The 25,021-nt window shown below is 44.1% G+C and overlaps 1 protein-coding gene across 3 annotated transcripts in view; it reads right to left on the minus strand.

The window, feature by feature from the left end:
- Positions 1-25,021, minus strand: part of uggt1 (UDP-glucose glycoprotein glucosyltransferase 1) — a 220,278-nt gene that overhangs the window by 13,206 nt on the left and 182,051 nt on the right. For all 3 annotated transcript variants that reach the window (XM_072474685.1, XM_072474684.1, XM_072474683.1), the window contains 3 exons: positions 23,997-24,157; positions 12,793-12,907; positions 889-1,005 (listed from right to left, as the gene is read on the minus strand). In XM_072474685.1, coding sequence (XP_072330786.1) covers positions 889-1,005; positions 12,793-12,907; positions 23,997-24,157 — 393 coding nt within the window. The remainder of the gene's footprint in view (positions 1-888; positions 1,006-12,792; positions 12,908-23,996; positions 24,158-25,021) is intronic.

Below are 25,021 nucleotides of genomic sequence, written 5' to 3' on the forward strand. Positions count from 1 at the left end.
GAGGAGGGCATGATGCCCAGGTCTCCACGTCTGCAGGTGGTCGCATTGTGCGTGGGTAGGGGGGACCTTCAAGCTCACTTAGAGATCGGGGCATACTTCAAAATGGCACCCCGATTTCTGAGGAGTTGCAGAAAAAAGTTTCTAAGTGTGGGTTTGGCCGGTGGGAAACTCCAAACAAAAACCAAAAAATGATGTGTCGGTTAATACAGGTCTGGGTCTCATCCAAAAAGCTGTCAGGAAACACCCCGCCAAACTGTCCCAAAATGATAGTTAGTAATTTTGTGGGAGAATCGCACTTGATGGGTCAAATGGTATACTTCTACTGGTAGCAATCCTGTGATTGTGATCTCCATGAAGTTGACACTGTTCCTGTGATTGTGATCTCCATGAAGTTGACAATGTTCCAAAAAAGCTCAAGTTCTCAGTCTCTATGACAATTTGTACCCTTAAAATAGATATCAATATTGTGTCTCTCCATTTAACCGTATCCAGGATGACCATAATCCCCATTACGTGATCGGACTACAGTGGGTCACAGTATTCCAGGTGTCACCTGATCAAGGCCTCATATTTTTGTTTTATATTTAATTGCCCAGACAGTTCAGCTTAACCCTCTACTCACTTTCACAATAGCCTCATGGCATTGGTTACAGATCTTCAAGGACTCATTCACTATAATCCCAAGGCCCTTTACCTGCTGAAATCCTCCATAACACAATCTTGCATGGTAAACATGTACCCAAGTTCATTACTACATTTGTCTACATTAAAAGACGACATCTGGCAGACATGGGCCGATTTCCCCATTATAGTCCCTGCTTGCAATCTTTTACAAAAACAGACGAGTTCTAATGTCACAGTAACCAGCAGACATTCTCATGTACTTACCAAATCAATAGTTTTAGCTCTCTTCTTAGATGCTTCATCACACCACGTCTCACACCACAGCCAGTGCTGCGGAAGGGATTTAATGGGCACTTGATGGATCATGTTGTTAGGTAGATCCTATAAAACACATTTACCATACAAAAACAAATTAAGTAATTTTAAGAAGTTTCTGATTATTATGAATTGATGCAATTTTGAATTAATAAGTTCTATTATTTGCTACTTCTATGATTTAAGCTTGTTTTGCTTATAAAGAAAATCTGTGCTGCCCGCACAAAAGTTGGACTGCGTGACTGTGAACACATTGGTCATGACACCATTCCCCATCAGCAGTCAGCCACTGCCATTTCCAATTCACTGACACTGACAACATATAGTAAGTTTTGCATTTAGATACCACCTTTGCCCACCCTCCACCCTCCAAACTATTTCCACAGGCAAAGAAGCACTTTTAAAGTGCAGTCACTACTGTAATGCAAGAGAAACAGCAGTCAATTTGTGCACAGCAAGGTCTCAAATATAATGATAATCTATTTTAATTATGTTAGTTGAGAGCTAAACATTCGTTTGGACACAGGGGAAAGTTGTTCTACTCTTTGTCGAATAGTGCAGTGACAGGTGATCTTTTGCATTCAACCAAAAGGGCAGGAGAAGCCTTGGTTTCATGTCTCTTACAAAAGGCAATACCTGACAGCGCAGCCCCCCCTCAGTGTTGAATGTTAGCTTTGATTTTGTACTCAAGGCTATGGAGTGCCATTTGATCTTACTCAGCGGAGAGTGTACTCTCAAAGTCATGACTGACAGCTTTTTCCATCCAAGAAAAAAATCATGCCGTTGACTGGGTCAACAAATGTTACTGTTTATTTCATTTTAACTGGCCAGGCACTGGTCCTAATTACACACATGCTTTTTCCCTCAATGCCTGAATTATTCACCAGAAATCCTGTGATTGCACCCCAGATTGTAAGTCGAACATACTGATTTTTACCTCAAGAGGAGTCTTCTTGATTTTATTTTGCAATGAAATCCAACCTTAAGATACAGGATACTGGGCACAGGACTAAAACCTCAGGAAATGCAGAGGGGGAGTATTTGAAATCATATAGAGAAGACAAATTTGTTTAAGAAGGTGACCGAACCATGTATTGTGAATGAGAGGATTCTACCTCTGATATCTGAGACTGGGAGTGGGTAGGGATACGAGAAGGAAAAATGCCACTCTGTCTCCAATGCTGTCGTCAGCCTCTTCTACTGAAGTCATTGTTTGCAGTTTCTTTCTCCAAACACAGAAAACAGGTTTTCTGGTAGGTGGACACAGGATAAACTATCGGCCATTCAGCCTTTTGGGTCTGAGTGTTCCAGATTTCCATTGTCGTTTGTGGGAGAAAAAAAAGCTTTTTCATTTCACTCTTACATAGTCAGGCTCTAACTTAGTGAACCTCCTTATTTTAAGTTCTTACCGGAGGGTAAATATGGAGCAACTATTTCCTATTAAATCCCTGAATTGTTTTAAGCACCTCATAGATTATCATCTTTTGAACCGTTTAAACTTGGGAATGCAAACCAAGTTTATAAACCCTGGTCGTCTAATTCAACCTTTAGAGCCATAATGTTCTGGTGAGATTGGACTTCACAGTACTCCCTTCCAAAGTCAATATATTCTTCCTGAGGTGCAGAGTACAAAGTTGAATGCAGTACCACCGATAGAACTCTACAGCTGAAGCATAATTTACTCCCATTTGTATTCCTCAGGCCTGTTCAAGATAAAGGCCAACAGTCTATTAGATTTCAGATTACTTTTTAAACCTGTGCACTAGCTTTTAGTGATTTGTGGACCTAATTCTACCCCTTTTACTCACCCAGTGTCTCGCCTCATCAATCTTTGATCCAAAGCAGGTGACCTTATACTTCTCCACAATGAACCCCATCTGCCACAATTATTCCCACTCATCATAAAAACATACTTTATTCTGCATAGCACAAGAGGACATCCATCCCAAACTAGATCCAAAGTGTTTTGTCCCCCCCCCTCATAACAGCAAAAGTAATTACCAAAAACCCATCAATAATTCTGGAATTGTGAGGAAGTGTCATTGGAGCAACAAAAATAGGCAGTGGGGTAATAACAAAAAGATTTGTAAATCATCAAATGAAAGTGAATAAATCACAAGTCGCAATGGAACAACCATATCCAAAGAGCATTTGTAAGTTGTTTAATGAGTGGTTTGAAGTCAAGCCTGTATCAATTTGCTCATGTCTCAAATCCATTTTCACACTGACCTTTATTAAATGACAGTAACCAAGTTTTCAATGAATGCTTTATTTGTGCAACTTGTCTAAGAAGCATTTAAACTGTAAACTACCTATCATAGCAAAATTAATCAATTTAATATCCATTCAATGGATTGGTCCGCCACTGGAGAGCAGTGTTGGCTGTTCTCAGCATTAAAAAGCCTTAGCAGTTGTGACGGATGCAGAGCTGAACCGACAGTTAATAAAGTCTTTATTACATTTCTAACATATTGTGTTTGTGATTGGTTGATACATTGTGAATTTAAAATGGTCTTCAGTTAATTGGATTTTTGAAATTCCTTGAACTTTGAGGTGAAACAACATGGGCCTGAATTTGTCGAAAAATGATGCCCAAGGGAAGGCGGATCTTGTGGCAGTGCCATTATTATAAGAACATAAGAACTAGGAACAGGAGTAGGCCATCTGGCCCCTCGAGCCTGCTCCACCATTCAATGAGATCATGGCTGATCTTTTGTGGACTCAGCTCCACTTTCCGGCCCGAACACCATAACCCTTAATCCCTTTATTCTTCAAAAAACTATCTATCGTTATCTTAAAAACATTTAATGTTGGAGCTTCTACTGCTTCACTGGGCAAGGAATTCCATATATTCACAACCCTTTGGGTGAAGAAGTTCCTCCTAAGATCAATCCTAAATCTACTTCCCCTTATTTTGAGGCTGTGCCCCCTAGTTCTGCTTTCACCCGGCAGTGGAAACAACCTGCCCGCATCTATCCTATCTATTTCCTTCATAATCTTATATGTTTCTATAAGATCCCCCCTCATCCTTCTAAATTCCAACGAGTACAGTCCCAGTCTACTCAACCTCTCCTCGTAATCCAACCCCTTCAGCTCTGGGATTAACCTAGTGAATCTCCTCTGCACACCCTCCAGTGCCAGTACGTCCTTTCTCAAGTAAGGAGACCAAAACTGAACACAATACTCCAGGTGAGGCCTCACTAACACCTTATACAATTGCAGCATAACCTCCCTAGTCTTAAACTCCATCCCTCTAGCAATGAAGGACAAAATTCCATTTGCCTTCTTAATCACCTGTTGCACCTGTAAACCAACTTTTTGCGACTCATGCACTAGCACACCCAGGTCTCTCTGCACAGCAGCATGTTTTAATATTTTATTTAAATAATAATAATAATCCCTATTATGGTGCCAGAATGCCTGGAAAGCATGGTCCATGTAATTTACTGGGCTGGATATTACTGTCATGCCTCCCTCCAATACCAGGTGTGTTTTCAGTGGGGTGTGGGGAACTTAAAATATGACAAGTAGTTTATGCTGGCAATAGAGCTTTTGGCCATAGCACTGAAGTGCTCGGATAAATGGAAGGGGATAGTGAGGGGGCGGGTGGAGCATAGGGTGCCCCTGTATGTGGATGATCTGTTGCTGTATATCTCCAACCTGGGCCCTTCAGTGGGGAATATAATGTGACTGCTTAGGAGATTTGGGGCTTTTACAGGCTACAAATTAATTTGGAAAAAGTGAGTTTCCAGGGGCAGGAATCAGGGCGGGGGGTGCTGGCATTTTGGGTGCAACTACCCACTTTAGGTATCTGGGAGTGCAGGTAGCTCGGGACAGGGTTCGGTTCTGTTAGTTGAACTTTACGCCTCTGGTGGATAGGCTCAAGGCAGATTTACTGAGGCGGGATAGCCTTCCTCTATCATTTTCAGGCTGGGTGCAGGCGGTTAAGGTGAACATTTCGCCGCAGTTTTATTTTTATGTCAGTGCTTACCGATCGGTCTTTTTGCCGAAATTGCTTTTTATGGGGCTGGATAGGTTGGTCTCGGTGTTTGTGTGGTTAGGCACAGTGGCAAGGATTAGGAGGATGCTACTTTAGAGAGGGTGACAGCCTGGCCCTTCTGAACCTGTTATGCCAATATTGGGTGGATGTTGAGAAAGTGCAGGGATGGAGAACAAAGAACAAAGATCAAAGAAAAGTACAGCACAAGAACAGGCCCTTCGGCCCTCCAAGCCTGTGCCGACCATGCTGCCCGTCTAATCTAAAATCTTCTACTCTTCCTGGGTCCGTATCCCTCTATTCCCATCCTGTTCATGTATTTGTCAAGATGCCCCTTAAATGTCACTATCGTCCCTGCTTCCTCCACCTCCACCGGCAGCGAGTTCCAGGCACCCACTACCCTCTGTGTAAAAAACTTGCCTCATACATCTCCTTGAAACCTTGTCCCTCGCACCTTAAACCTATGACCACTAGTAATTGACCCCTCTACCCTGGGGAAAAGCCTCTGACTATCCACTCTGTCTATGCCCCACATAATTTTGTAGACCTCTATCAGGTCACCCCTCAACCTCTGTCGTTCCAGTGAGAACAAACCAAGTTTATTCAACCGCTCCTCATAGCTAATGCCCTTCATGCCAGGCAACATCCTGGTAAATCTCTTCTGCACCCTCTCTAAAGCCTCCACATCCTTCTGGTAGTGCGGCGACCAGAATTGCACACTATACTCCAAGTGTGGCCTAACTAAGGTTCTATACAGCTGCAACATGACTTGCCAATTCTTATACTCAATGCCCCGGCCAATGCCGTATGCGTTCTTGATTACCTTCTCCACCTGTGTTGCCCATTTCAGTGACCTGTGGACCGGTACACCTAGATCTCTCTGACTTTCAATACTCTTAAGGGTTCTACCATTCACTGTATATTCCCTACCTGCATTAGGATGGAGTAGGGAGATGTCGCCTTTGTGAGTGAGGATGGAGGCAGGCTCTTGTCAGGGGTCGGGGTTTTTGGACACTGGCAACGGCGTCCCTCTCGTTTCCGCCAGGGAAGTACTTGGGAGTCCGGTGGTGGTGACCACGCTGAAAATATGGAGGCAATTTCAGCAGCACTTTAGGTTGGAGGCAGGGTCGACGTTTATGCTGATCCGAGGGAACCATGGGTTTGAGCCAGCGAGGATGGATGCTAGATTTTGGGGATGGGAGGAGTGAGGGGTGATGGGAATGAATTCCTTGTTTTTAGAAGGGTGATATGCGAGTTTGGAGGAGCTGGGGAGACGTTTGGGATCCCGTGGGGGGGGGGGGGGGGGGGGGGGGGCTTTCAGATACATGCAAATGCAGGGTCTTGTGAGAAAGATTTTTTCAACTTTCCGGCTGTCGGTGATGGGGCTGGAGGGGGAAAGGTCATATCGGCAATCTATGCGAGGATTTTGGGGGAGGATATGGCGTCTCTAGTGGGGTGACAGCCAAGTGGGAGGATGAGCTGGGGTTAGCACTGGAGGTGGGGCTGTGGTGTGAGGTGTTGCAGAGGGTCAATGCCTTAACCTTGTGCGGAAAGCTGGAGTTGATACCTACAGGGTGCGGTGCACCTGGCGAAGTCGAGGATGAGGGGCCGGAGGATATTTGTGAGCGTGTGGGAAGGATCCAGCCAATCACGTAGATATGTTCTAGTCCTGACCGAAGTTGGAGAAATTTCGGAGGTTGTTCCTCAGCACCATGTCAGCGATCTTGCATGTGGATTTAGAGTCCAGTCCGCTGGGCTCTAAATCCTGGGAATAAGAGCAATGGATCTCGAACTAAGCTAAACCCTATTTTGTTGGGGGGGGGGGGGTTCGGTTTCCGACCGAGGTGCAAAGTCCCACTCTCGGCTTGTTTCGGACACCTCAGCATGTATTTTTAGTGGTGGTTGGTTTGAACCCAATTTTTATAACGAGGGGGTCAGCGATGAAGACGCCCTCCTCCATAAAATTCAATCCAATAATTTGCTGGGACTTTTGAACTGTTCAAGAGAACCTCACCAAAAAGGTTGAACAAGTAATTATCGTATCTTTGTCCCATTAAAAGCAATGGTAAGACATGAGTATGCTGAATTAACATCACCATGATTGTCACAGGCACTCAAGAGCCTACAGAACAGCACTGGAAGGTTCAGAATCAGTGTTTAATTGTACATCAGGTTTCTCAGGGGTAAGATTTCAATTCAGTTGTTCCAGAAATGTCATTGAAATCTTAAAACTCAATTAAGTAATCCAAATGTTTCGGACAGTCAAACCCACCCTGGACATTGTGTTCATACATACGGCCACCCATCCCAACAGCTAGTGTTCCTAATCATATTGTTGTTAAATAACTTGTAGTTCTGTTGTGTTGGAGCCTTGTATCTTGCATGTGTATCAGGCATTGGCCATATTGCTCCTGCAATACATTTTGATTATTTTCCTGAAAATTAATTGCCAATAATCGCCATTGCAAAAAATTCCACACTAATATACTTCATTGGCACTGATATTGAGCAATAGTATTGCTTCAGTTATGTGCAAATACATCACCAGGAAGACTTGCAGATTCTCCCACTATGGTAGAAAGGCATTTCTGAAGAGGACATTTAAACTCTTACTTGCTAAATTGGTTGTATTGCTAGTCTATTGTTAAATTATATTCCATTTTTGTAATGATAAATTGATGTAAGTAAATCAATTTGAACCTTTCATAGAATTTACAGTGCAGAAGGAGGCCATTCGGCCCATCGAGTCTGCACCGGCTCTTAGAAAGAGCACCCTACCCAAGGTCAACACCGCCACCCTATCCCCATAACCCAGTAACCCCATAACCCAGTAACCCCATAACCCAGTAACCCCATAACCCAGTAACCCCATAACCCAGTAACCCCATAACCCAGTAACCCCACCCAACACTAAGGGCAATTTTGGACACTAAGGGCAATTTATCATGGGCAATCCACCTAACCTGCACATCTTTGGACTGTGGGAGGAAACCGGAGCACCCGGAGGAAACCCACGCACACACGGGGAGGATGTGCAAACTCTGCACAGACAGTGACCCAAGCCTGAATCGAACCTGGGACCCTGGAGCTGTGAAGCAATTGTGCTATCCACAAGGCTACCGTGCTGCTCAGAATGATTAAAATCAACTTCTTTTTGCCTTAAGAGTGGTCAGCAACACACAACTTGTGTGTGAAATATTACAGTAATTGTTAATCGCATAACCGACTAATCCAATCCAAACTTGGACAGAGAGAGATGGGGGCAAGCCCAAACCATAACATCAGCATTCAAAATACAAATTTCATTATGATTTATGCAAGTGAGCTCCCAAATATCACACCTTTTAAATGTTGTATTCTTCGATAAGAACTCCAGTGAATTACCTGAAATTTCTGACACTAGCAGCCTTCTCAAGCGGAATGCAAGGAATGATTCTAACAAAAACTAAAATATCTAGACTCCTGCGAAGCAAACATACTTTGGGTTTATATCTACAGGACTGGAAAACGAGCATTGTTGGTAGTGCTCCATATGCATTTGTCTATTATTGCAAAAAACATTAAACAATGCCTAACATAATGAAAGGTTGCATTATATGAGTGTTACAATGAGTGAGCTGGCATTACTCACTGTAAATTTATAATTAAAATTGGTACAATTTGATTCATTTAGGAGTAAAATCCATTTCTCTTATGACATTTAATTTTAAAAATGTTTTTCCCAGACTATGGTGAGATTGATGGCCTGAGCAGGGATAGAATTTACAATTGATTCATTATGTCTATGTAAAAACAAACACCGGCCAGTGGTCGTTACAAGTCTGTGAAGTATGCAAAGAAAGATATTTGTGGCTCAGACATGACATGAAGCATGGTATCTTGGGTGATGTACTAAAGGCAATATCAAACTAATTCACCAAGGGTCAGAGTTCAAACCCAGCCTGTCACTGCTTTTCTGCCTTACTAATTTCCTAATGTCACCCTGAGCTTAAGTACCCTACAAATACCCAAACCCTTCCTGGATGACCTACCCAATCTGCATTCCTACCAGGGACAATGTCACTCTAGAAAGTACCAGCATTAGAGCAATAGGAGAAGAGAAAACAACTTTCTTCGGGTTTGGACGAACATTAGAAATTTTCCACTGTGGAAGAGTTCCAAACTGGAAACAGAAATTGACATGTTGACACATAATAGGTGCAGGTTTGGAGGTAGCTACCTTATGGATGTAAAAATACCATCATGGTCAGAGGTCTTCTGAAAGGCGAGACAGCGTAAAGGGCCATTCGTGGGTCCTCAGAGACTGAAGCAATCTGTGACCATATGCAGCAAGACCAGGACAACATTCAGGCTTGGGCTAGTAAGTGGCAAGTAACGTTCACGTCATACAAGTGTCAGGCAATGACCATCTCTAGCAAGGGAGAATCCAACCTTCACCCCTTGACATCCAATGACATTACCATCTCAGAATCCCCCACGATCAACACCTTGGGGGTTATCACTGACTTGAACTGAAGAACCAGCCATATATGGAGCAGGTCAGAGGCTGGGAATTCTGGACAGAGTAACTCACCTTCTGACTCCCCAAATCCTGCCAGCTATCTATAAGGCACAAGTCGGGAGTGTAATGGAATATTCTCCACGTGCATGGAGTGCAGCTCCAGCAATATTCAAGAAGCCAACACCAAACACGACAAAGTAGTCTGCTTGATAAGGACGGCACTGTGACGCAGTCGTTAGCACTGCTGCCTCAAGGTACCATGGATCTGGGTTTGATCGCAGCATCGGGCCACTGTCTGTGTGGAGTTTGCACATTCACCTGTTTGCATGGGTCTCGCCCCCAAAACCTAAAGATGTGCAGGGTAGGTGGATTAGCCACGCTAAATTGTCCCTTAATTGGAAAAAAAAGTCTGCTTGATTGACGCTCCATCAACCATCTCCACTATCCATTCCCTCCACCTCACTCCCTTCACAGTTGCAGTGACGCGTGTCCTGATGCCGGAACCGAAGTGTGCAGTTTCTACTCCACGATTAAATGGTTGGCCACATATGTATCAGCGAGAAGGCCCAGCCAATAGTGGCAGCGGTGGGCAAGAAGTCGTCGACCTCATGGGGATCAATGGTCCAGGTGTTTTATTTAAAAGTCTGGAAAGGCATCCATTTGCAAGTCAGTACCATCACTCTGGCTGCCTAATTGGAGGGTATTACAATGCCACCCTGTGCTCAACTGATGTCCTTGGATCCCTGGAACACCTGCCACCCCAGGATCCCTGGAGCTGCCGCCAGTGTCCCACCTACCTGTTGATGCTGACTTGCTGTCACCCCACACAAAATTGGACAAATATCTCAGCGCAGACAATGACTGGTCCAATATTTATCGAAGCCTCCCTGCAGGTTCTCTTCCAGGCCATCCAGGAATGACAGGAAGCCCAGTTTTCCAGGGGTGCCAGGGGTTGACCCACCCACCTGGCAATGGCAGCCTAGACTGAGATCACTGCAGAGGCTAGCAGTCATGAGAGTCCACTAGTGAAACTGGATCCAATGCCAGAAAATGGGTCAATCGTCTCCTATGCTCTGCAAGGATAAGGGTATGATGTAGTTTCTGCAAAGTGGTTCTCAAGAGGCAACAAGCAATGTGTGATTCAAGATTATGCCCAGCTGAAGTTTGAGTTTCAGGGCTCAACGCCATGAGGAACATGAGGATGGAATGTGTGGCAGCCACTTCATACTGAGAAGGCCATATCAGTTGCAGGACAGTGCCTACCAGGTAGATGCCATTAGCAGTCACAGGGTTGCATGTTCATAAAGGATCCTTTTGTCTGCCTGCAGGACACAAGAGCGATAACACCAAGAAACATTCACAGACTGGTGGTAGTCTACCTAACATCCACACTGATCCTTACAGATCCCTGGAGGAGGCATTAAACAGGCTGTCGTTCTACCCTCCTCGCATCTGCAACTGGAGTCACATCAGGCATTCCCTCAAGGTCTTCGGATTCTTCGGAGGATCAATCCAGCTCCCCCATTTCCTTGCACCCTCTCCTCTGCGGTGCTTTGTAGGTCCACATAGCTTGTCATGAGTCAGGTGCCCTGTTGATATCCCGTCACTCAGGAGCCACTCCTGCAGTTGCACAGGTTGTGCAAACAGTTGTAACGTCAGGAGTGACTGAGAATGGACAAGTCAGGAAAGGTCCCTGGGAAGCAAGCACACTGGAGGATCACTAACCAGCTGCTCAATGAAACAGTGAAACCTCTTTCAGTTTATGAATGCTGCTGGCTGTTCCCAGGGAGCTCTCACACCATTAGTGTTCAATTAACTGCCCCTTGTGCTTTGGGAAATCCAGAGATGGAGCTGAAGCCAACGTCTCTGGCTGTCTGGCTCTCAAGATCCATGGTGAATCGCACAAAATCATTGCCCCTTTGAACAGGGCATTGGTGAAATCCTTTATGCAAATGTGTGTGGCTGACCTGAGAAATGCCACACATGTCCCCTGTGGAGCTCTGGAACAATCCGGTGCCCCAATGACTTTTAAAGCTATTGGTTTAGGATTGCCTCCCATTCCACAGAGGCATTGGTCTTCCTGAAGGAGCTGAAAAAGCTCAGTGGCTGTCTGTCATGAAATCCTCAACCATCTCTCACATTGCCTCTCTGGTACTTACTGGTAGTTACTCCACGTGCGGTATATTTGGTTATATTCCATTGCTCAGTGTTGCACTTGCCCCTGTTTACCAGCATCCTGAGCAGCCTCAACCTCGCCTGCCAAACCTCTTCATTGGTGGTCTGGCCATTGCTGTGCCTGGCCCTGGGCCATCATCTGTTGGTTCCTTGTGTTATCTGCCAGAGCCTCTAAAAGCACTGGAGGAATGAGAATGAGACCTGTCCGGTCTGCCTGAAGTGAATTGCAGAAAGTAGATAGGCAAAGACCTGGTCAACAGAGTCTATATGGTCATCCTTCCTGACTTGAGGACTGTGAACCAATAGCGAACCCACTATTTTACAGCGACCACAACCTAGTCTCACTTACCCCACTGTGACCAACTCCCTCCTTTCCCTGTTTTCAGCCAGCTCTTCCTAATCTCCCTGGGGACTCCCACTATGATCCTGGAGCTGCAAACCATCACCCCAGCACCCTCAAAACAATACTCCCCCCTTCCCATCACCCTCGGACGATCCTGAGGATCACAAAAAAGGCTCAGCGTTTGTTCTATCCTAAAGTTCAAGAAGGAAAATATTGTATTTGTGCACAGGAAAAAGTATAACAAAAGGCACAAGGAAAGGCTAACAGATTTCACACAATTTTCTATGTAATAGTGCTCTTAAACATATCTTCAACTGGAAGGATAGCTAGGCCTGGATTTTCACATTTTCTAAACACCTATTGTTGGAAATGCCTGAACTCTAATATATTGTATTTTTTTAATAATCCTGTATGCACAGATGTATACACGGATCTACAAATGATAATTGACCTTTCATACACTAAACTAGATGGATTAACTTTGAAATGTTGTACAACTGATTCCAGCATTACTACTTGCCTCATGGGGCAGCACAGTAGCTCAGTGGTTAGCACTGTTGCTTCACAGCAACAGGGACTCGGATTCGATCCCCAGCTTGGGTCACTGTCTGTGCAGTGTTTGCACATTCTCCCCATGTCTGCGTGGGTTTCCTCCGGATGCTCTCATAAGTCCCGAATGACATGCTTGTTAGGTAAATTGGACATTCTGAATTCTCCCTCATTATACCCGAATGTGACTAGGGGATTTTCACAGTAACGTGTTTGCCGTGTTAATGTAAGCCTACTTGTAACACTAATAAAGATTATCATCACAGTTACAAGAACATATATACAAACCTGATCAAGATTGGACAGGCTGTTAGGATCCTGACTGAGACCTTGATATTGCCCTCTGAGACGATCACCAGCAGCAATCTTTCTGAATTTCTTTAAGTCCACTACATACAAGGCACTAAAAGAAGAGAATAATAAAACGGTGTTTAATATTAATGTCATGGGACTGTTAACATGATAAATTACCCTTAGTGACTGAAAAGGTTAGGAGGGGTTATTGGGTTACGGGGATAGGGTGGAAGTGAGGGCTTAAGTGGGTCGGTGCAGACTCGATGGGCCGAATGGCCTCCTTCTGCACTGTATGTTCTATGACAACAGCACACAATTCCATTGGGTCACTTCACTGCAGCACAATGACAATGCTACAAAGCAACTCAGTAATTCACTGCATGACTGCAAAAGATCTTCATGACCGAAAGCTTTTGTTTCAATCTTTTTTTTTTAAAGGTTTTCTTCCATCTACTCACCGAACAAATCATTGACACCGAATAGCAAAAACACTGCTAAAGTTCTGAATATGTATAGTTATTCTTAGCCTTTAGAAGTATGCTTCACCACAGCGTTTCCTAAAAGCAGTACATTCTCGGCTATCACAATTGGCAGCCTACACCTATTAAGCCAGCACAGTAGCACAGTGGGTAGCACAGTTGCTTCACAGCTCCAGGATCCCAGGTTCGATTCCCAGCTTGGGTCATTGTTTGTGTGGGGTCTGCACGTTCTCCCTGTGTGTGTTTCCTCCGGGTGCTCCGGTTTCCTCCCACAAGTCCCGAAAGACGTGCTGTCAGGTGAATTGGATATTCTGAATTCTCCCTCCGTGTACCCGAACAGGTGCCGGAATGTGGTGACTAGGGGCTTTTCACAGTAACTTCATTGCAGTGTAAATGTAAGCCTACTTGTGACAATAAAGATTATTATTACCAACATCTTGGCACTTGGGAAACAGCCAACACAATGGGAGATTGTTCAGTTAAGGAACATTCTCAATTGTATATGTAGACTGGGTGATCACACGGACTTCGGGATGACGTGGGTACAAAGGGAGTCCACGTGACAGTAGTGTGGGAGCTCTCTCTGGAGCGTGGGCAGACACACCAGTAAGAGCTGCTCAGAGTGTTCAATAAACTGTTGTTGTTCTAAGTCCTTGGTCACCAGTCACTGCAGCCAGTACTTCTACGTGGTGTCAGGAGTTGGCAGAATGGCAGAGGGACTTTGTGACATTAACCCACTTGTGTTTGACGAACATACTGCGGATAACTGGGCAAAGTTTGAAAAAGAGTGGCACATCTACTGCGGTGACAGTCTGTCAGACAAATTCAAGAAGGCACAGGCATACACTTTACTGAACTTAGTGGGCCCCTGAGGCCTTCGAGACATCTGAATCTCTGGTTTTCCAAATGGAGGAGGAGAAAGAGGACCCCAAGATATTATTTAAAAAGTTTGAGAACATTTGCGTGCCAGTAAAGAATATTATATTTGATAGACAAATTGATTCAGTCCTACACTGCGATTTTAAAAATCGTAGCAAAAAATATATATGTTGGCTCCCTTACCGAGGAGCTCGTTAGCGATCGCATGGTCTGCAGGATCCATAGTGATCTTGACTGGAAGCAGCTCCTTGGCGAGAAAGATCTAATATTGAAATCAGCCACCAGCATCTGTATGATGAATGATCAAGCAGAAAAAGAGCCCAAGGAGTTCAGGCTAGAAACAGACATTTTTGTGGTACAGGGCATACTCTGCCCCAATTATGACGGCCAGCACTCATAGAACAGAACTGTGTGGTTGGCATTTTATGAACGCTGCAACAAGTGTAGCAAATGGAACAATTTTGCAAAATGCTGCAGCTTTAAATACCACAGCAGCCTTCCTATACCACCAGCCACATTGCAGACTGTCACTCCTCCAGGATTCAGAGCATGAATAAGGTGAATTAATTGGAGTTCAATCAGTGCAACCAAGCCACTGAGCCTCCAACAATACTGTACTGTGAGATTGTCACATTGACACAGAGAAGAGATTTTCACCACTTTGAACAATGCCTGCATGCACTCACAACGCCTGCAGTAGTGCAAAACTAAAAGTAACTGGAGCAAAGTGCAACGTAGGGCCCAGACAAATGCTGCAGGAATTAGACCCATATGCAGCACCAGATGCTAACACCCAGGTGGATCTCGTGGCGTATGGTGGACAAACCATTCACCTGTGGCCACTCTCCACTGCACACAGGGCATCTTCAGGTTTTATACTGCTGACCAAGATGTGTGGCCACAATTGGGTCTTCAGAGGAGTACCACATTTGTCCAGATGTACATACCCTGCAGTACCAGGCCCCATCAACCACCACGGCACCCCAGGAAATCCAGTCTATAATTCAGGCCCCCTATACCAATAGAAGTACACAGTTTCTCAGGCTTTATTAATAGGAGAGTTGAATACAAGAGTAAGGAAGTCATGTTGAACTTGTGTAAGACACTAGTTTGGATTCATCTGAAGTATTGCGCTCAGTTCTGGGCACCATACTCGAGGAAAGATGGGAAGAGTACAGAGAACATTCACAAGAACGATTCCAGGGCTGAAGAACTGTAACCCTGAGCATAGATTGAAGAGGCAGGATGTTTTCCTTGGAGTGAAAAAGGCTGAGAGGACACTTGGGAGAGGTATTCAAGATCCTGAAAGATATAGCCAGGATAAGAGGGCACAACTTCAAAATTATTACAAAAGATGCAAAGGTGATGTGAGGAATCATTTTTTCACCCAGAGGGTTATTGAAGTCTGGAACGAACTACCGAGAGCATGATGGTGGCTCAATTGAGGTATTTTAAGGGAATTTAATTGCTATCTGAGAAGAAAGCATGTACAAGGTTACAGGGATAAGGCAGGGGAGTGGGACACGGTAGAATGCTCTTTCAGAGAGCCAGTGCATACTCCATGGGCCTTCTTCTTCACTGTAAAGATTCTGTGATTCTGAGTGAATCTAATGGCATCTGCCGGTTAGTTAAACGTGCCATTTCACATTTAGGTATTTACATTTTTTGCTTGGCATTTAGCTGAAAATGTGAGCTGATTATGTCGCAGTGAAGGAAATGGGACATCTGGGATGTCAGTGAACAGGGCAAACAACGGTGCATCTCCTTAACTCGACTAAAGGATTGTGAAATTAGCAGTGCAAAGACTGAGAAAGAAATGTATGTTACATTCCTCTGCCGGCGGGTTGGAGAGGGGGTGCATGTAGAAGTCAGGGGAACTCCTCACATCCCCTGGTGGCCTACCCATTGCCGCCCTGCCCATCTCCGATTTGTCCACAATTCTAAGTAGGGCAGGAGAGGCCTCAGGCTTCCTATCCACCCTCACCCTACTTGAGGCTTCTAAATGGCCAATTATTGGCCAGTTATGGGCCGCTTTCTGCCTGGTCTTAATTTTGAGGCTGGCGAGAAGAGATCAGCAGGAGGGGGAAGCCTGGTCGGTCACCCTCTGATGCAGGATGTATGGAGGGAGGGGGGCCACCTCCCTCCTCTGGTGCTCCCCAATCTGATACCCCCCTGGGCCCACATCCCGAGCCTGGTGAGAGACCCTCCACCATGCCTTACTCAACCCACACCTACACACATCTGGTCCTGGACTTCAGGACTTACAATCTGGGGGCTGCATGTAGTCCTGTTCATTATTGTAACTGGTATTGCTGGGGCTACAGATTGACCATGGGGAATTAAATGGCTGAGGGGCCACTGTAATCTGGAGATGAATGCCCCATTGACTCTTTGGGTAGCGGCATGACAAATCCCACCATCAAAAAAATCCTGCCCTTGTAGGCAAATTCAATGTCAGTTCAGAAAGGGGAAAGAAAGATGGATTCACAGAATCCCTACAGTACAGGTGGGCATTCTGCCAATCGAGTCAGCACCAATCCTCCAAAAGAGCACTCTACCTAGGCCCGCTCCCCCGCCCTCTCCCTGTAACCCCGCGCATTGATCATGAGCAATCCACCTAACCTTCACATCTTTGGACTATGGGAGGAAACCGGAGCCCCCGGAGGAAACCCACGCAGACAAGGGGAGAACATGCAAACTCGACACAGACAGTCACTCAAGACTGGAATCAAACCTAGGTCCCAAGCATTGTGAGGCAGCAGTGCTAACCACTGTGCCACCATACCATCCTGGAGATAGGGAGAAAGAGCATTTTTGTAAGTTAAAACTATACAATTTTAAAATCTCCAAAAATAAAGGGCTGATGGAACGAGAGAGACACTGCAATTTTCAGTACCGGAGGGGTTGACTGGCAGCAATTATTAATCATGTTGTTAAAAGGGTATTTGGACTGAAATGAACAAGATTTGACTTTCTGTGGTGAGCTCAGTTTGAATACCTCACACAAGTGAAGCTAAATTATAACTTTCAATGGTGAGGTAGAGAATGGGGTGTTGCTTTGGGAACGTGAATTGTGGAGTGCTGCAACCCAGAGAACAACATTTGGATATTTGTGATTAAAGTCACATCTGTCCTCACCTGAAGTTGCAGTATTTGCAAATAAACAACAGATATGCTATTTATACTTGACTACAAGTTATCAAAATGACTCAATTGTTCTAAAGATAGCCATTTTCTCAAGAAAAACATGCAAAATGTTGATGTTTATTTTTCAGAACTGTACTCAGCTTTCTCAACATGAACTGTCAGTACATTCTTTTTCGGAAGTATGCATTCAGAATTATGGTCAATTTGTAGTACCTTCCTCCTGATACAGATGTCTTTTTTTGTTGATAGTGATAACATTTACTTTCACTTTAGGCCAATATGGTAAGTTTCAGCAATTCTTCAAAACTAGTTGGTGCTTTTGCCTTTTCGTAAAATTATCATAGATAAATAAAACAAAAATGTATTGAAAAATTGGTTGCAAATCAGGGGAAAATGGCATTGTGACTGATGGAGACTGTGATTTACAGAGACTAAGCAGTGCAGCCCATTGACACATGGTGGCAGTGCAGTCCTTTGGAAAAAGTACTTAAAAATTAAGCCACATTTCATGTTGAGAATTTAATTTCCGCCTGAGGACTTTGGAAGTAATTGATGCGAATACTTCAATGCAATAATGTGGGACCAATGCATGGTCAGAGCTGCTGTCTTTTGAATAAGGTATATTTGAGACACAATCTTCCAGTTCAGTCAGAGACAAAGGTCATCCAACACAACCAAAATCAATTGACTTGCTAGTTAGGGCTTAAATGGGTCAGTGCAGACTCGATGGGCTGAATGGCCTCCTTCTGCAGTGCAGGTTCTATGTTCTAGTTCATTTGCTCTTTATGGAACTTTAGGTAGAAAAACTAGCCGTCACATCTGCCTACAGAATAAAACTGACTACACTTCAAATGTAATTCACTGAGAGAGTGCTTTAGCAAGTCTTCAGAATATGAACAGCATTATGTAATTGTCTATAACACATTGATGGGGGGAGGACAATAATAGGTTATATTTTGAAAACATTATCTATCGAGTTCAGCTTAGCAGCAAACTAATTCCCAATAGCAAATGATTACAAGAAGTTCCATTTCATTTTATCCTTGACCGAGGAAAAAGAACAAACCAGATCAAGTGATTCAGTAGCAATCACCAATCCCTGACACGGCTTTCTGGGCCTTTCTTCCTCAGAGAGAATGAAGAACTTCTCATGTCCCCTTTGCAGCACACCTTTTGGCTTGAAACTATGTCACATCAAAATATGCACCTTGTACTGAAGAGGACAGATGGAGTCCAATTACTCAACAATAGACAACACACTATTTTGCTGTAGCAAGGCAGTTAACAGCACCTATCACAGATTAGACTTATGAATGCGTATTTACAAATTTGTGTAGGGAAATTTGGGAAAGAGTGAGCTAATAATGTCACAATGAATGGAACCTTCGCGAACGCAATTGTTATCATTAAGTTTGTAGTTAAGACCATAATGGGCAAGACAACCTGTCTTTCTGTGACCCTTCACAGGAGTATTATCAAAAATAACTGACACCAAGTGGCACAAGGAACTATTAGGGTAGAACACCAAAAGCTTGGTCAAAAGAGTGGGGTTTGAGTATTTTTGAAGAGGAAAGGGAGGTAGAGAGAGACAGACGCGTTTGGGACAGGAATTCCAGACCTTAGGGCCTCAGCAGCTGAAGGTCCATCTATCAACAATTAAAATTAGGGATGTTTACGGGGCTGGAATTGGATACATGCAAATATCTCAGAGTGTTGCAGGGTAGGAAGAAATTCTAGAAATAGGGAGGGATGCAACCATGGAGGGATTTGAAAACAAAGATGAGAATGCTAAAATTGAGATGCATGATTCACTAAGGGATGCATGATTCATTCAGTGATTAGCACTGCTGCCTCAGCACCAGGGACCAGGGTTCAATTTCGGCCTCGGGTGACTGTGTGAAGTTTGTACTTTCTACCCTTGTTTGCATGGGTTTCCTCCCGCAATCTAAAGATGTTTAGGTGGATTAGCCATGCTAAATTGCCCTTTCGTGTCCAAAAAGGTTAGGTGGGGTTACTGGGTTATGGGAATAGGGTGGAGGTATGGGGCTAGGTTGGGTACTCTTTCCTAGGGTCGGTACAGTCTCAGATGGGTTGAATAGCCTCCTTCTTCACTGTAGGGATTCTATGCCAACTAGAATCTAATGCAGATTCGTGAGCACAGAAACATGTGGTGAATGGTACTTGGTGCAAGTAAGGACACAGGGCAGCAGAGTTTTGGATGAGCCCACATTTGTGGAGAATAGAACATGGGAGTCCAGACAAGAGCACATTGGAACAACCAAGTCTACGGATAAGCTGAGGCAAGGTTGGAATTGGACAATTTAACAGAGGTGTAAATAAGCAGTTTTGATGATGGCACAGATGTTTAGACGGAAACTCACCTAAAGGTCAAATATGATACCAAGGTTTCGAATAGTCAGGCTGAGCAACAGAAAATTGCCAACAGAGTTGTTAAGCCAGCAGTGGTTAGGGATCAGAGCTTTTGCTGGCAACCAAAGACAACAGTTTCAGTCTTTCCAATATTTAACTGGAGAAAATTTCTGCTCTTCTCGTAATCTGAGAACTTGAGGTACAGTGAAGAGATCGAGGAAGGTGGTGATGAAGTAGAGCTGGGTATTGTCAACATAATTGCGGAAAGTGACTCTGTTTTTGAATGGTATTGCTGAGGGACAAAATGCAGGAGAGAAATAGAAGGTGGTCAAAAATTGACCCTTGGAGCACACTAGATGGAATGATGCAAAAGTGGGAAGAGAAGCCACTGTAGGTGATTCTCCGGCTATGGCTGGATAAAGCACAAAACCAAGCGGTTGCAGTTTCACGCACTTGAACGATGATGGAGCAATTTTGGGAGTAATGGCTGCAAACCAATCCAGAAGAAGCAGTAACAGCTTTATCAGAGTTACATAAGATGTAATATGCCACATTGTTAAGAGCCACGTGATACTGTGACTGCAGCAGAATCCTGATTAGAGGGATTCAGACATCAAGTCTTGAGAGAAATGGACACAGCTTTGGGTAAACCTTGGAGAGGAAATGGAAGCTGGAGATGGAACAGTTTTCAAGCATAAAGGGGTCACACATTGATTTTTGAGGAGGGATATCGGCAGATTTGAAGGAGAGGAATAGAGAGTACCTGAGGAAAGGGAACTGTTAACAAGTAATACAGGAGGCAGAAATGGAAGGTGTGGTCAGCAGTTTAGTAGGAGCAGGATCAAGGAACAGGAGGTGGGACCCGTGGCCCAGATAGGTTCAAAGAGCACAAGGAACGATGGAGAGAAACTAGGGAAATATGAGAGTTCTAGGCTGGGACAGGAGCGGACCTCAGACTGACACAGTGAACTAGGAAAGGGAATAAAGCAGCAGATGCAGCTGACTGGATAAACTCATCCTTAGTAGCAAGGATGCACCCGAGCTCCTTGCACTTCTTGTTGGAGGTGAAGGTGAAGAAGACAGAGACTAAAGACAGACTGCAGTAGAGAACAGAAGCAAAGGATGATCTTTGCATTCCAGCATGATCTTTCTGTTCCTGGTGATTCTGGAATAATGAGCAGTTTTGGCAAACAAAAACAAGAGCCAATAGAGCTTTATGAGATCAACCAGGTCTGGCAGTGAAGGGCTAAGCCAGATTTCCTCCATATCCATTCAAGTCTGCGCCACTTTGACTTGAGGAGCAGAGATGGGGCTGCACCAGAGGGATTAGCCAGGGTGAGAGAGTGAGTAATGGTTTGAATGAAGCCTAGGACATCAATGGTGGAGGTGAGGGTTGAGCAGATCAGAAGCTGCAGAAATGTAGTTAATCGGAAGACAAAAGTCTAGGCAGTTGGGATTCTGAAAATGGAGCTGTAAGTGATTCAGGAGGGAGGTTCTTCCGGGGGGGAAACACAGAAGGAAATGGGGTTAGAAGGGAAAGGTACATGTTGGTGGAGAGTGATACAAGGAATTTACCAGAGATGGCTTTATCAACCACTGACATAATGGAAGTAGTGAGGCCACATGAAATGGCAAGGTCAAGGGAACTGGGGTATTTATGAGGAAAAGATTAAAAGAGTAGAGACAGCATGATGAACTGAGTAGGAGATTAAAATCACCAAGGATTGATTGGAAGTCACTCAGTGCAGAAGTTGAAGGAAATAAGCAGACAAGATATTTTGGTCGGAAAAGTTTTATGGCCCTCGAAGTGCAGTAGAGAATGAGGATTTTAAATGGTGAGGTGGGCTGTGGGAAGGGAAACAAAGATGCTCAAAGGAGGAGAAGTGGGTGTGATTTGATAACAGCGACACCGCCATACAACAGTCTTGGTAGGGCAAGTGTGGAAGGTGTAACCAGCAGGGAGGCATAATTTAGAAGGAAGGTATCGTCAGCCAAGTCCACGATATTGATGCAATCATTGACAACAATGGATGGCAACGACCCTGTTCACAAGTGAACAAAATTTAGGAAATGTAGAGAAGGGTAATGATAGCCAATACGCTGACAGAGTCCACAGGCTCAACGGTGGAATAAGGCAATTTGGACAGAGGGGAAATTGGCAAGATTAAACCCCGGTGAACATGATGGATAGGAAGTTTAGCAAGCTTCACTTCGCCCAGTTCATTAAGATAAGGTAGACAGAAACTTGACATATGCGTTAAACTACAGGGAAATAATGTTCTAAGCTGCGTCGGTGCATTGCATGCAGCAGTCAGGAATGTGCTATGCAGAAAATGAACGGGATGCTTCCAGCACTGACCCTTTTACGATGCGTGCAAGTGAAAAAGGCTGCGCAGTCAACAACTAGCTGCGCACAACAGACAGAAGTTAGCGGATTGGCACAACTTGGACAACAGTTTGCCGAATATTAGGTTTAACTGCGCAGCTGCCCCTGAGTGTCATTAGCCTCACTGATAAAGGAATAAAAAGAAAAATCAAGGTTAAGGTTTGAGAATAAAATTAACTAAACAAAAATATTATTCTAGATTCTCAAGTGTTTCAGATACACCAAGGGTAAAAAAACAAATCAGGTAGAAGTACGTTTAAGTTATGTGTATACTTAAAGTGGTGGCCTCGATGATATGCTTTATGTCAGAGACCCAATATACCTTCAGAAGTTCAGAAGCAAGACCTATCTCCAGAAAAGCTATCTGTTGAAGGAGCTCAGCTGAACACTTCACCTATCTCAGAGAACTAATTCCCAGTATATCAAACCAATACAGAGTGTTCTGAATTGTTTCATGGACATCAATCTACACTTTGTGGTCTGCAGGGATGACTGAACTGGAGAAAGCTGCAAATACAACTTGCATTGGTATTATGGAAATTGTTGGCACACTATTAGATTTTCCCATGGAACAACAGTCACATTTCTCAAAACGAATACATTCGATGGCATCTTTTGAGATGCTGTGACATGAGAAAATAGTGTAAAAAAGATGTTTTCTTCTGCCTTAGATGCAGTCAAAAGTAGCACTCACTGCCATGCAGGAATTGTTAAGAAGTCTGTCAAGTGCTAAATGGGTTTAACAGCTTTGTGAATGCTTTGAAAATTTACATCCATTGAAACCTGCAAAATGATGTGTGGCACAAACAGGTTTTGATGAGAAAAGCTTTAAATGCTTTTAAAGCAATATTAACAGTGACTCTGACATCGACAGCATGCTCCAATATATAGGCACAAAGATCCTCTGGATATCGGGCTTCTAAACTAGTGTGGGTGTGGCAAGCTGCTGTCAAAGTCTGCACCTCATGTAGTTGTCCTGCAAGTACGCAACTCTGTTTTTTTAAAATAAATTTAGAGTACCCAATTCATTTTTTCCAATTAAGGGGTAATTTAGTGTAGCCAACCCACCTACCTTGCACATCTTTGGGTTGTGGGAGCGAAACCCACGCAAGCACGGGGAGAATGTGCAAACTCCACACTGACAGTGACCCAGAGCTGGGATCGAACCTGGGACCTCGGCGCCGTGAGGCATCAGGGCTAACCCACTGTGTCACAACTCTGGTTTTACTGATTGCGCCAAGTCCCCCAGGGACAAGCACTTTGGTGTTCACACAAGCATGTAGCACGGGTCCACTTTGATAACCAGCCTCAAAATTAAAACTCAGAATGAGAATGGTGACAAACACATGAGATAAAGGAAATAAAAATTGCTGGAAACACTCAGCCGGTCAGGCAGCATGTATTTACAACTAATATCTTTTATATTTCAGAATGTATCAAAGCACTTTATAACCAATGAATTAAGAACAGAACAGATGGTGCACGTGTGTGAAAAAACTTTATAATATAATAGTATAATATATTAGTGGGCTGCACGGTAGCATTGTGGATAGCACAATTGCTTCACAGCTCCAGGGTCCCAGGTTCGATTCCGGCTTGGGTCACTGTCTGTGCGGAGTCTGCACATCCTCCCCGTGTGTGCGTGGGTTTCCTCCGGGTGCTCTGGTTTCCTCCCAGTCCAAAGATGTTCAGGTTAGGTGGATTGGCCATGATAAATTGCCCTTAGTGGTGGGTGGGGTTACTGGGTTATGGGGATAGGGTGGATGTGTTGACCTTGGGGTAGGGTGCTCTTTCCAAAAGCCGGTGCAGACTCGATGGGCCGAATGGCCTCCTTCTGCACTGTAAATTCTATGATAAAATATTTGTCTATGATAAAATAATAAGTATCTACAAGGTAGACACAGAAATGTTCAATTATAATGTTGTTACAATTATACCTTATGTGGTACTTCCTTCCCTGTAGGTGATTCGCCCAGTAACCTGACCTCCAGAAGCGATATCCATCCATTTCCTTGCGACTTTCACAGAAAGGAGTATACCCATAAGGAGCACCTTCAAGGTCCAAGTCCCGCAGCTCCTTCAAGTCAGCACGCACTATCTGTGAGAAAAAGAAAACTATCAGACAAATGGATTTTTCCAACTCCTAGCAGGAGCTGCCAATATATCTCATCACTTTGTGATTCAGTGAGGATTGAACTTTGCGACTTTAGCTGCAGCAACTTAATGACCCTAAAAGTATAACTAAATTAAACTGTCAAATATAACAGAGAAAGATTAATAAACTGAAGAAATACAGACACAAGTAAAATTACCAGCATGATTTCAACTTTACATTTTGAGATTCTTAGAATCACTTGTCTGTTTTTATGATACAAAATTTATTTCACTTGTCCATAGGCCTATTCCTGGTTCAACAGATTGTTTCGGCTACTGTACCACTACGGCATCTACCTCTCCACAGAAAAATGTGTGCAAAATGTCATTACCTGCAAAGATAAGCAAACTACAAGCTACTTTAATGTAAATTTTAGTGCTGAGCATTATAATGGTGCGCAGTGATATGGATTCAAATCCAAAGCAATTTGGATGAAAAATAAGACTAATTATTAAAATAATTCACTAATGGAAGCTCTTTAATTGAACTTTACATTTATGCCTTTCAAAGAATTATACACAAAAGGGGTGGAAATCGTATTAACCATTTGCCTTGTCCATAGAATTGGTCTCTATTTTCATCTATTCAAGACAGCTTACAACAGTCATCTGGGGCAAAATTCTCCCCCAACGGCGGGATGTCCGCCGACTGGCGCCAATCAGACGGGCATCGCGCCGGCCCAAAGGTGCGGAAGGCTCCGCAACTTTGGCGGCCTAGCCCCAACATTGAGGAGCTAGGCCGACGCCAGAGGGATTTCCGCCCCGCCAGCTGGCGGAAATGGCGTTTGTTTCCCCGCCAGCTGGCGCG

The sequence above is a fragment of the Scyliorhinus torazame genome, chromosome 14 (genome assembly GCF_047496885.1).
Source record: "Scyliorhinus torazame isolate Kashiwa2021f chromosome 14, sScyTor2.1, whole genome shotgun sequence".
Classification (NCBI taxonomy): Eukaryota; Metazoa; Chordata; class Chondrichthyes; order Carcharhiniformes; family Scyliorhinidae; genus Scyliorhinus; species Scyliorhinus torazame.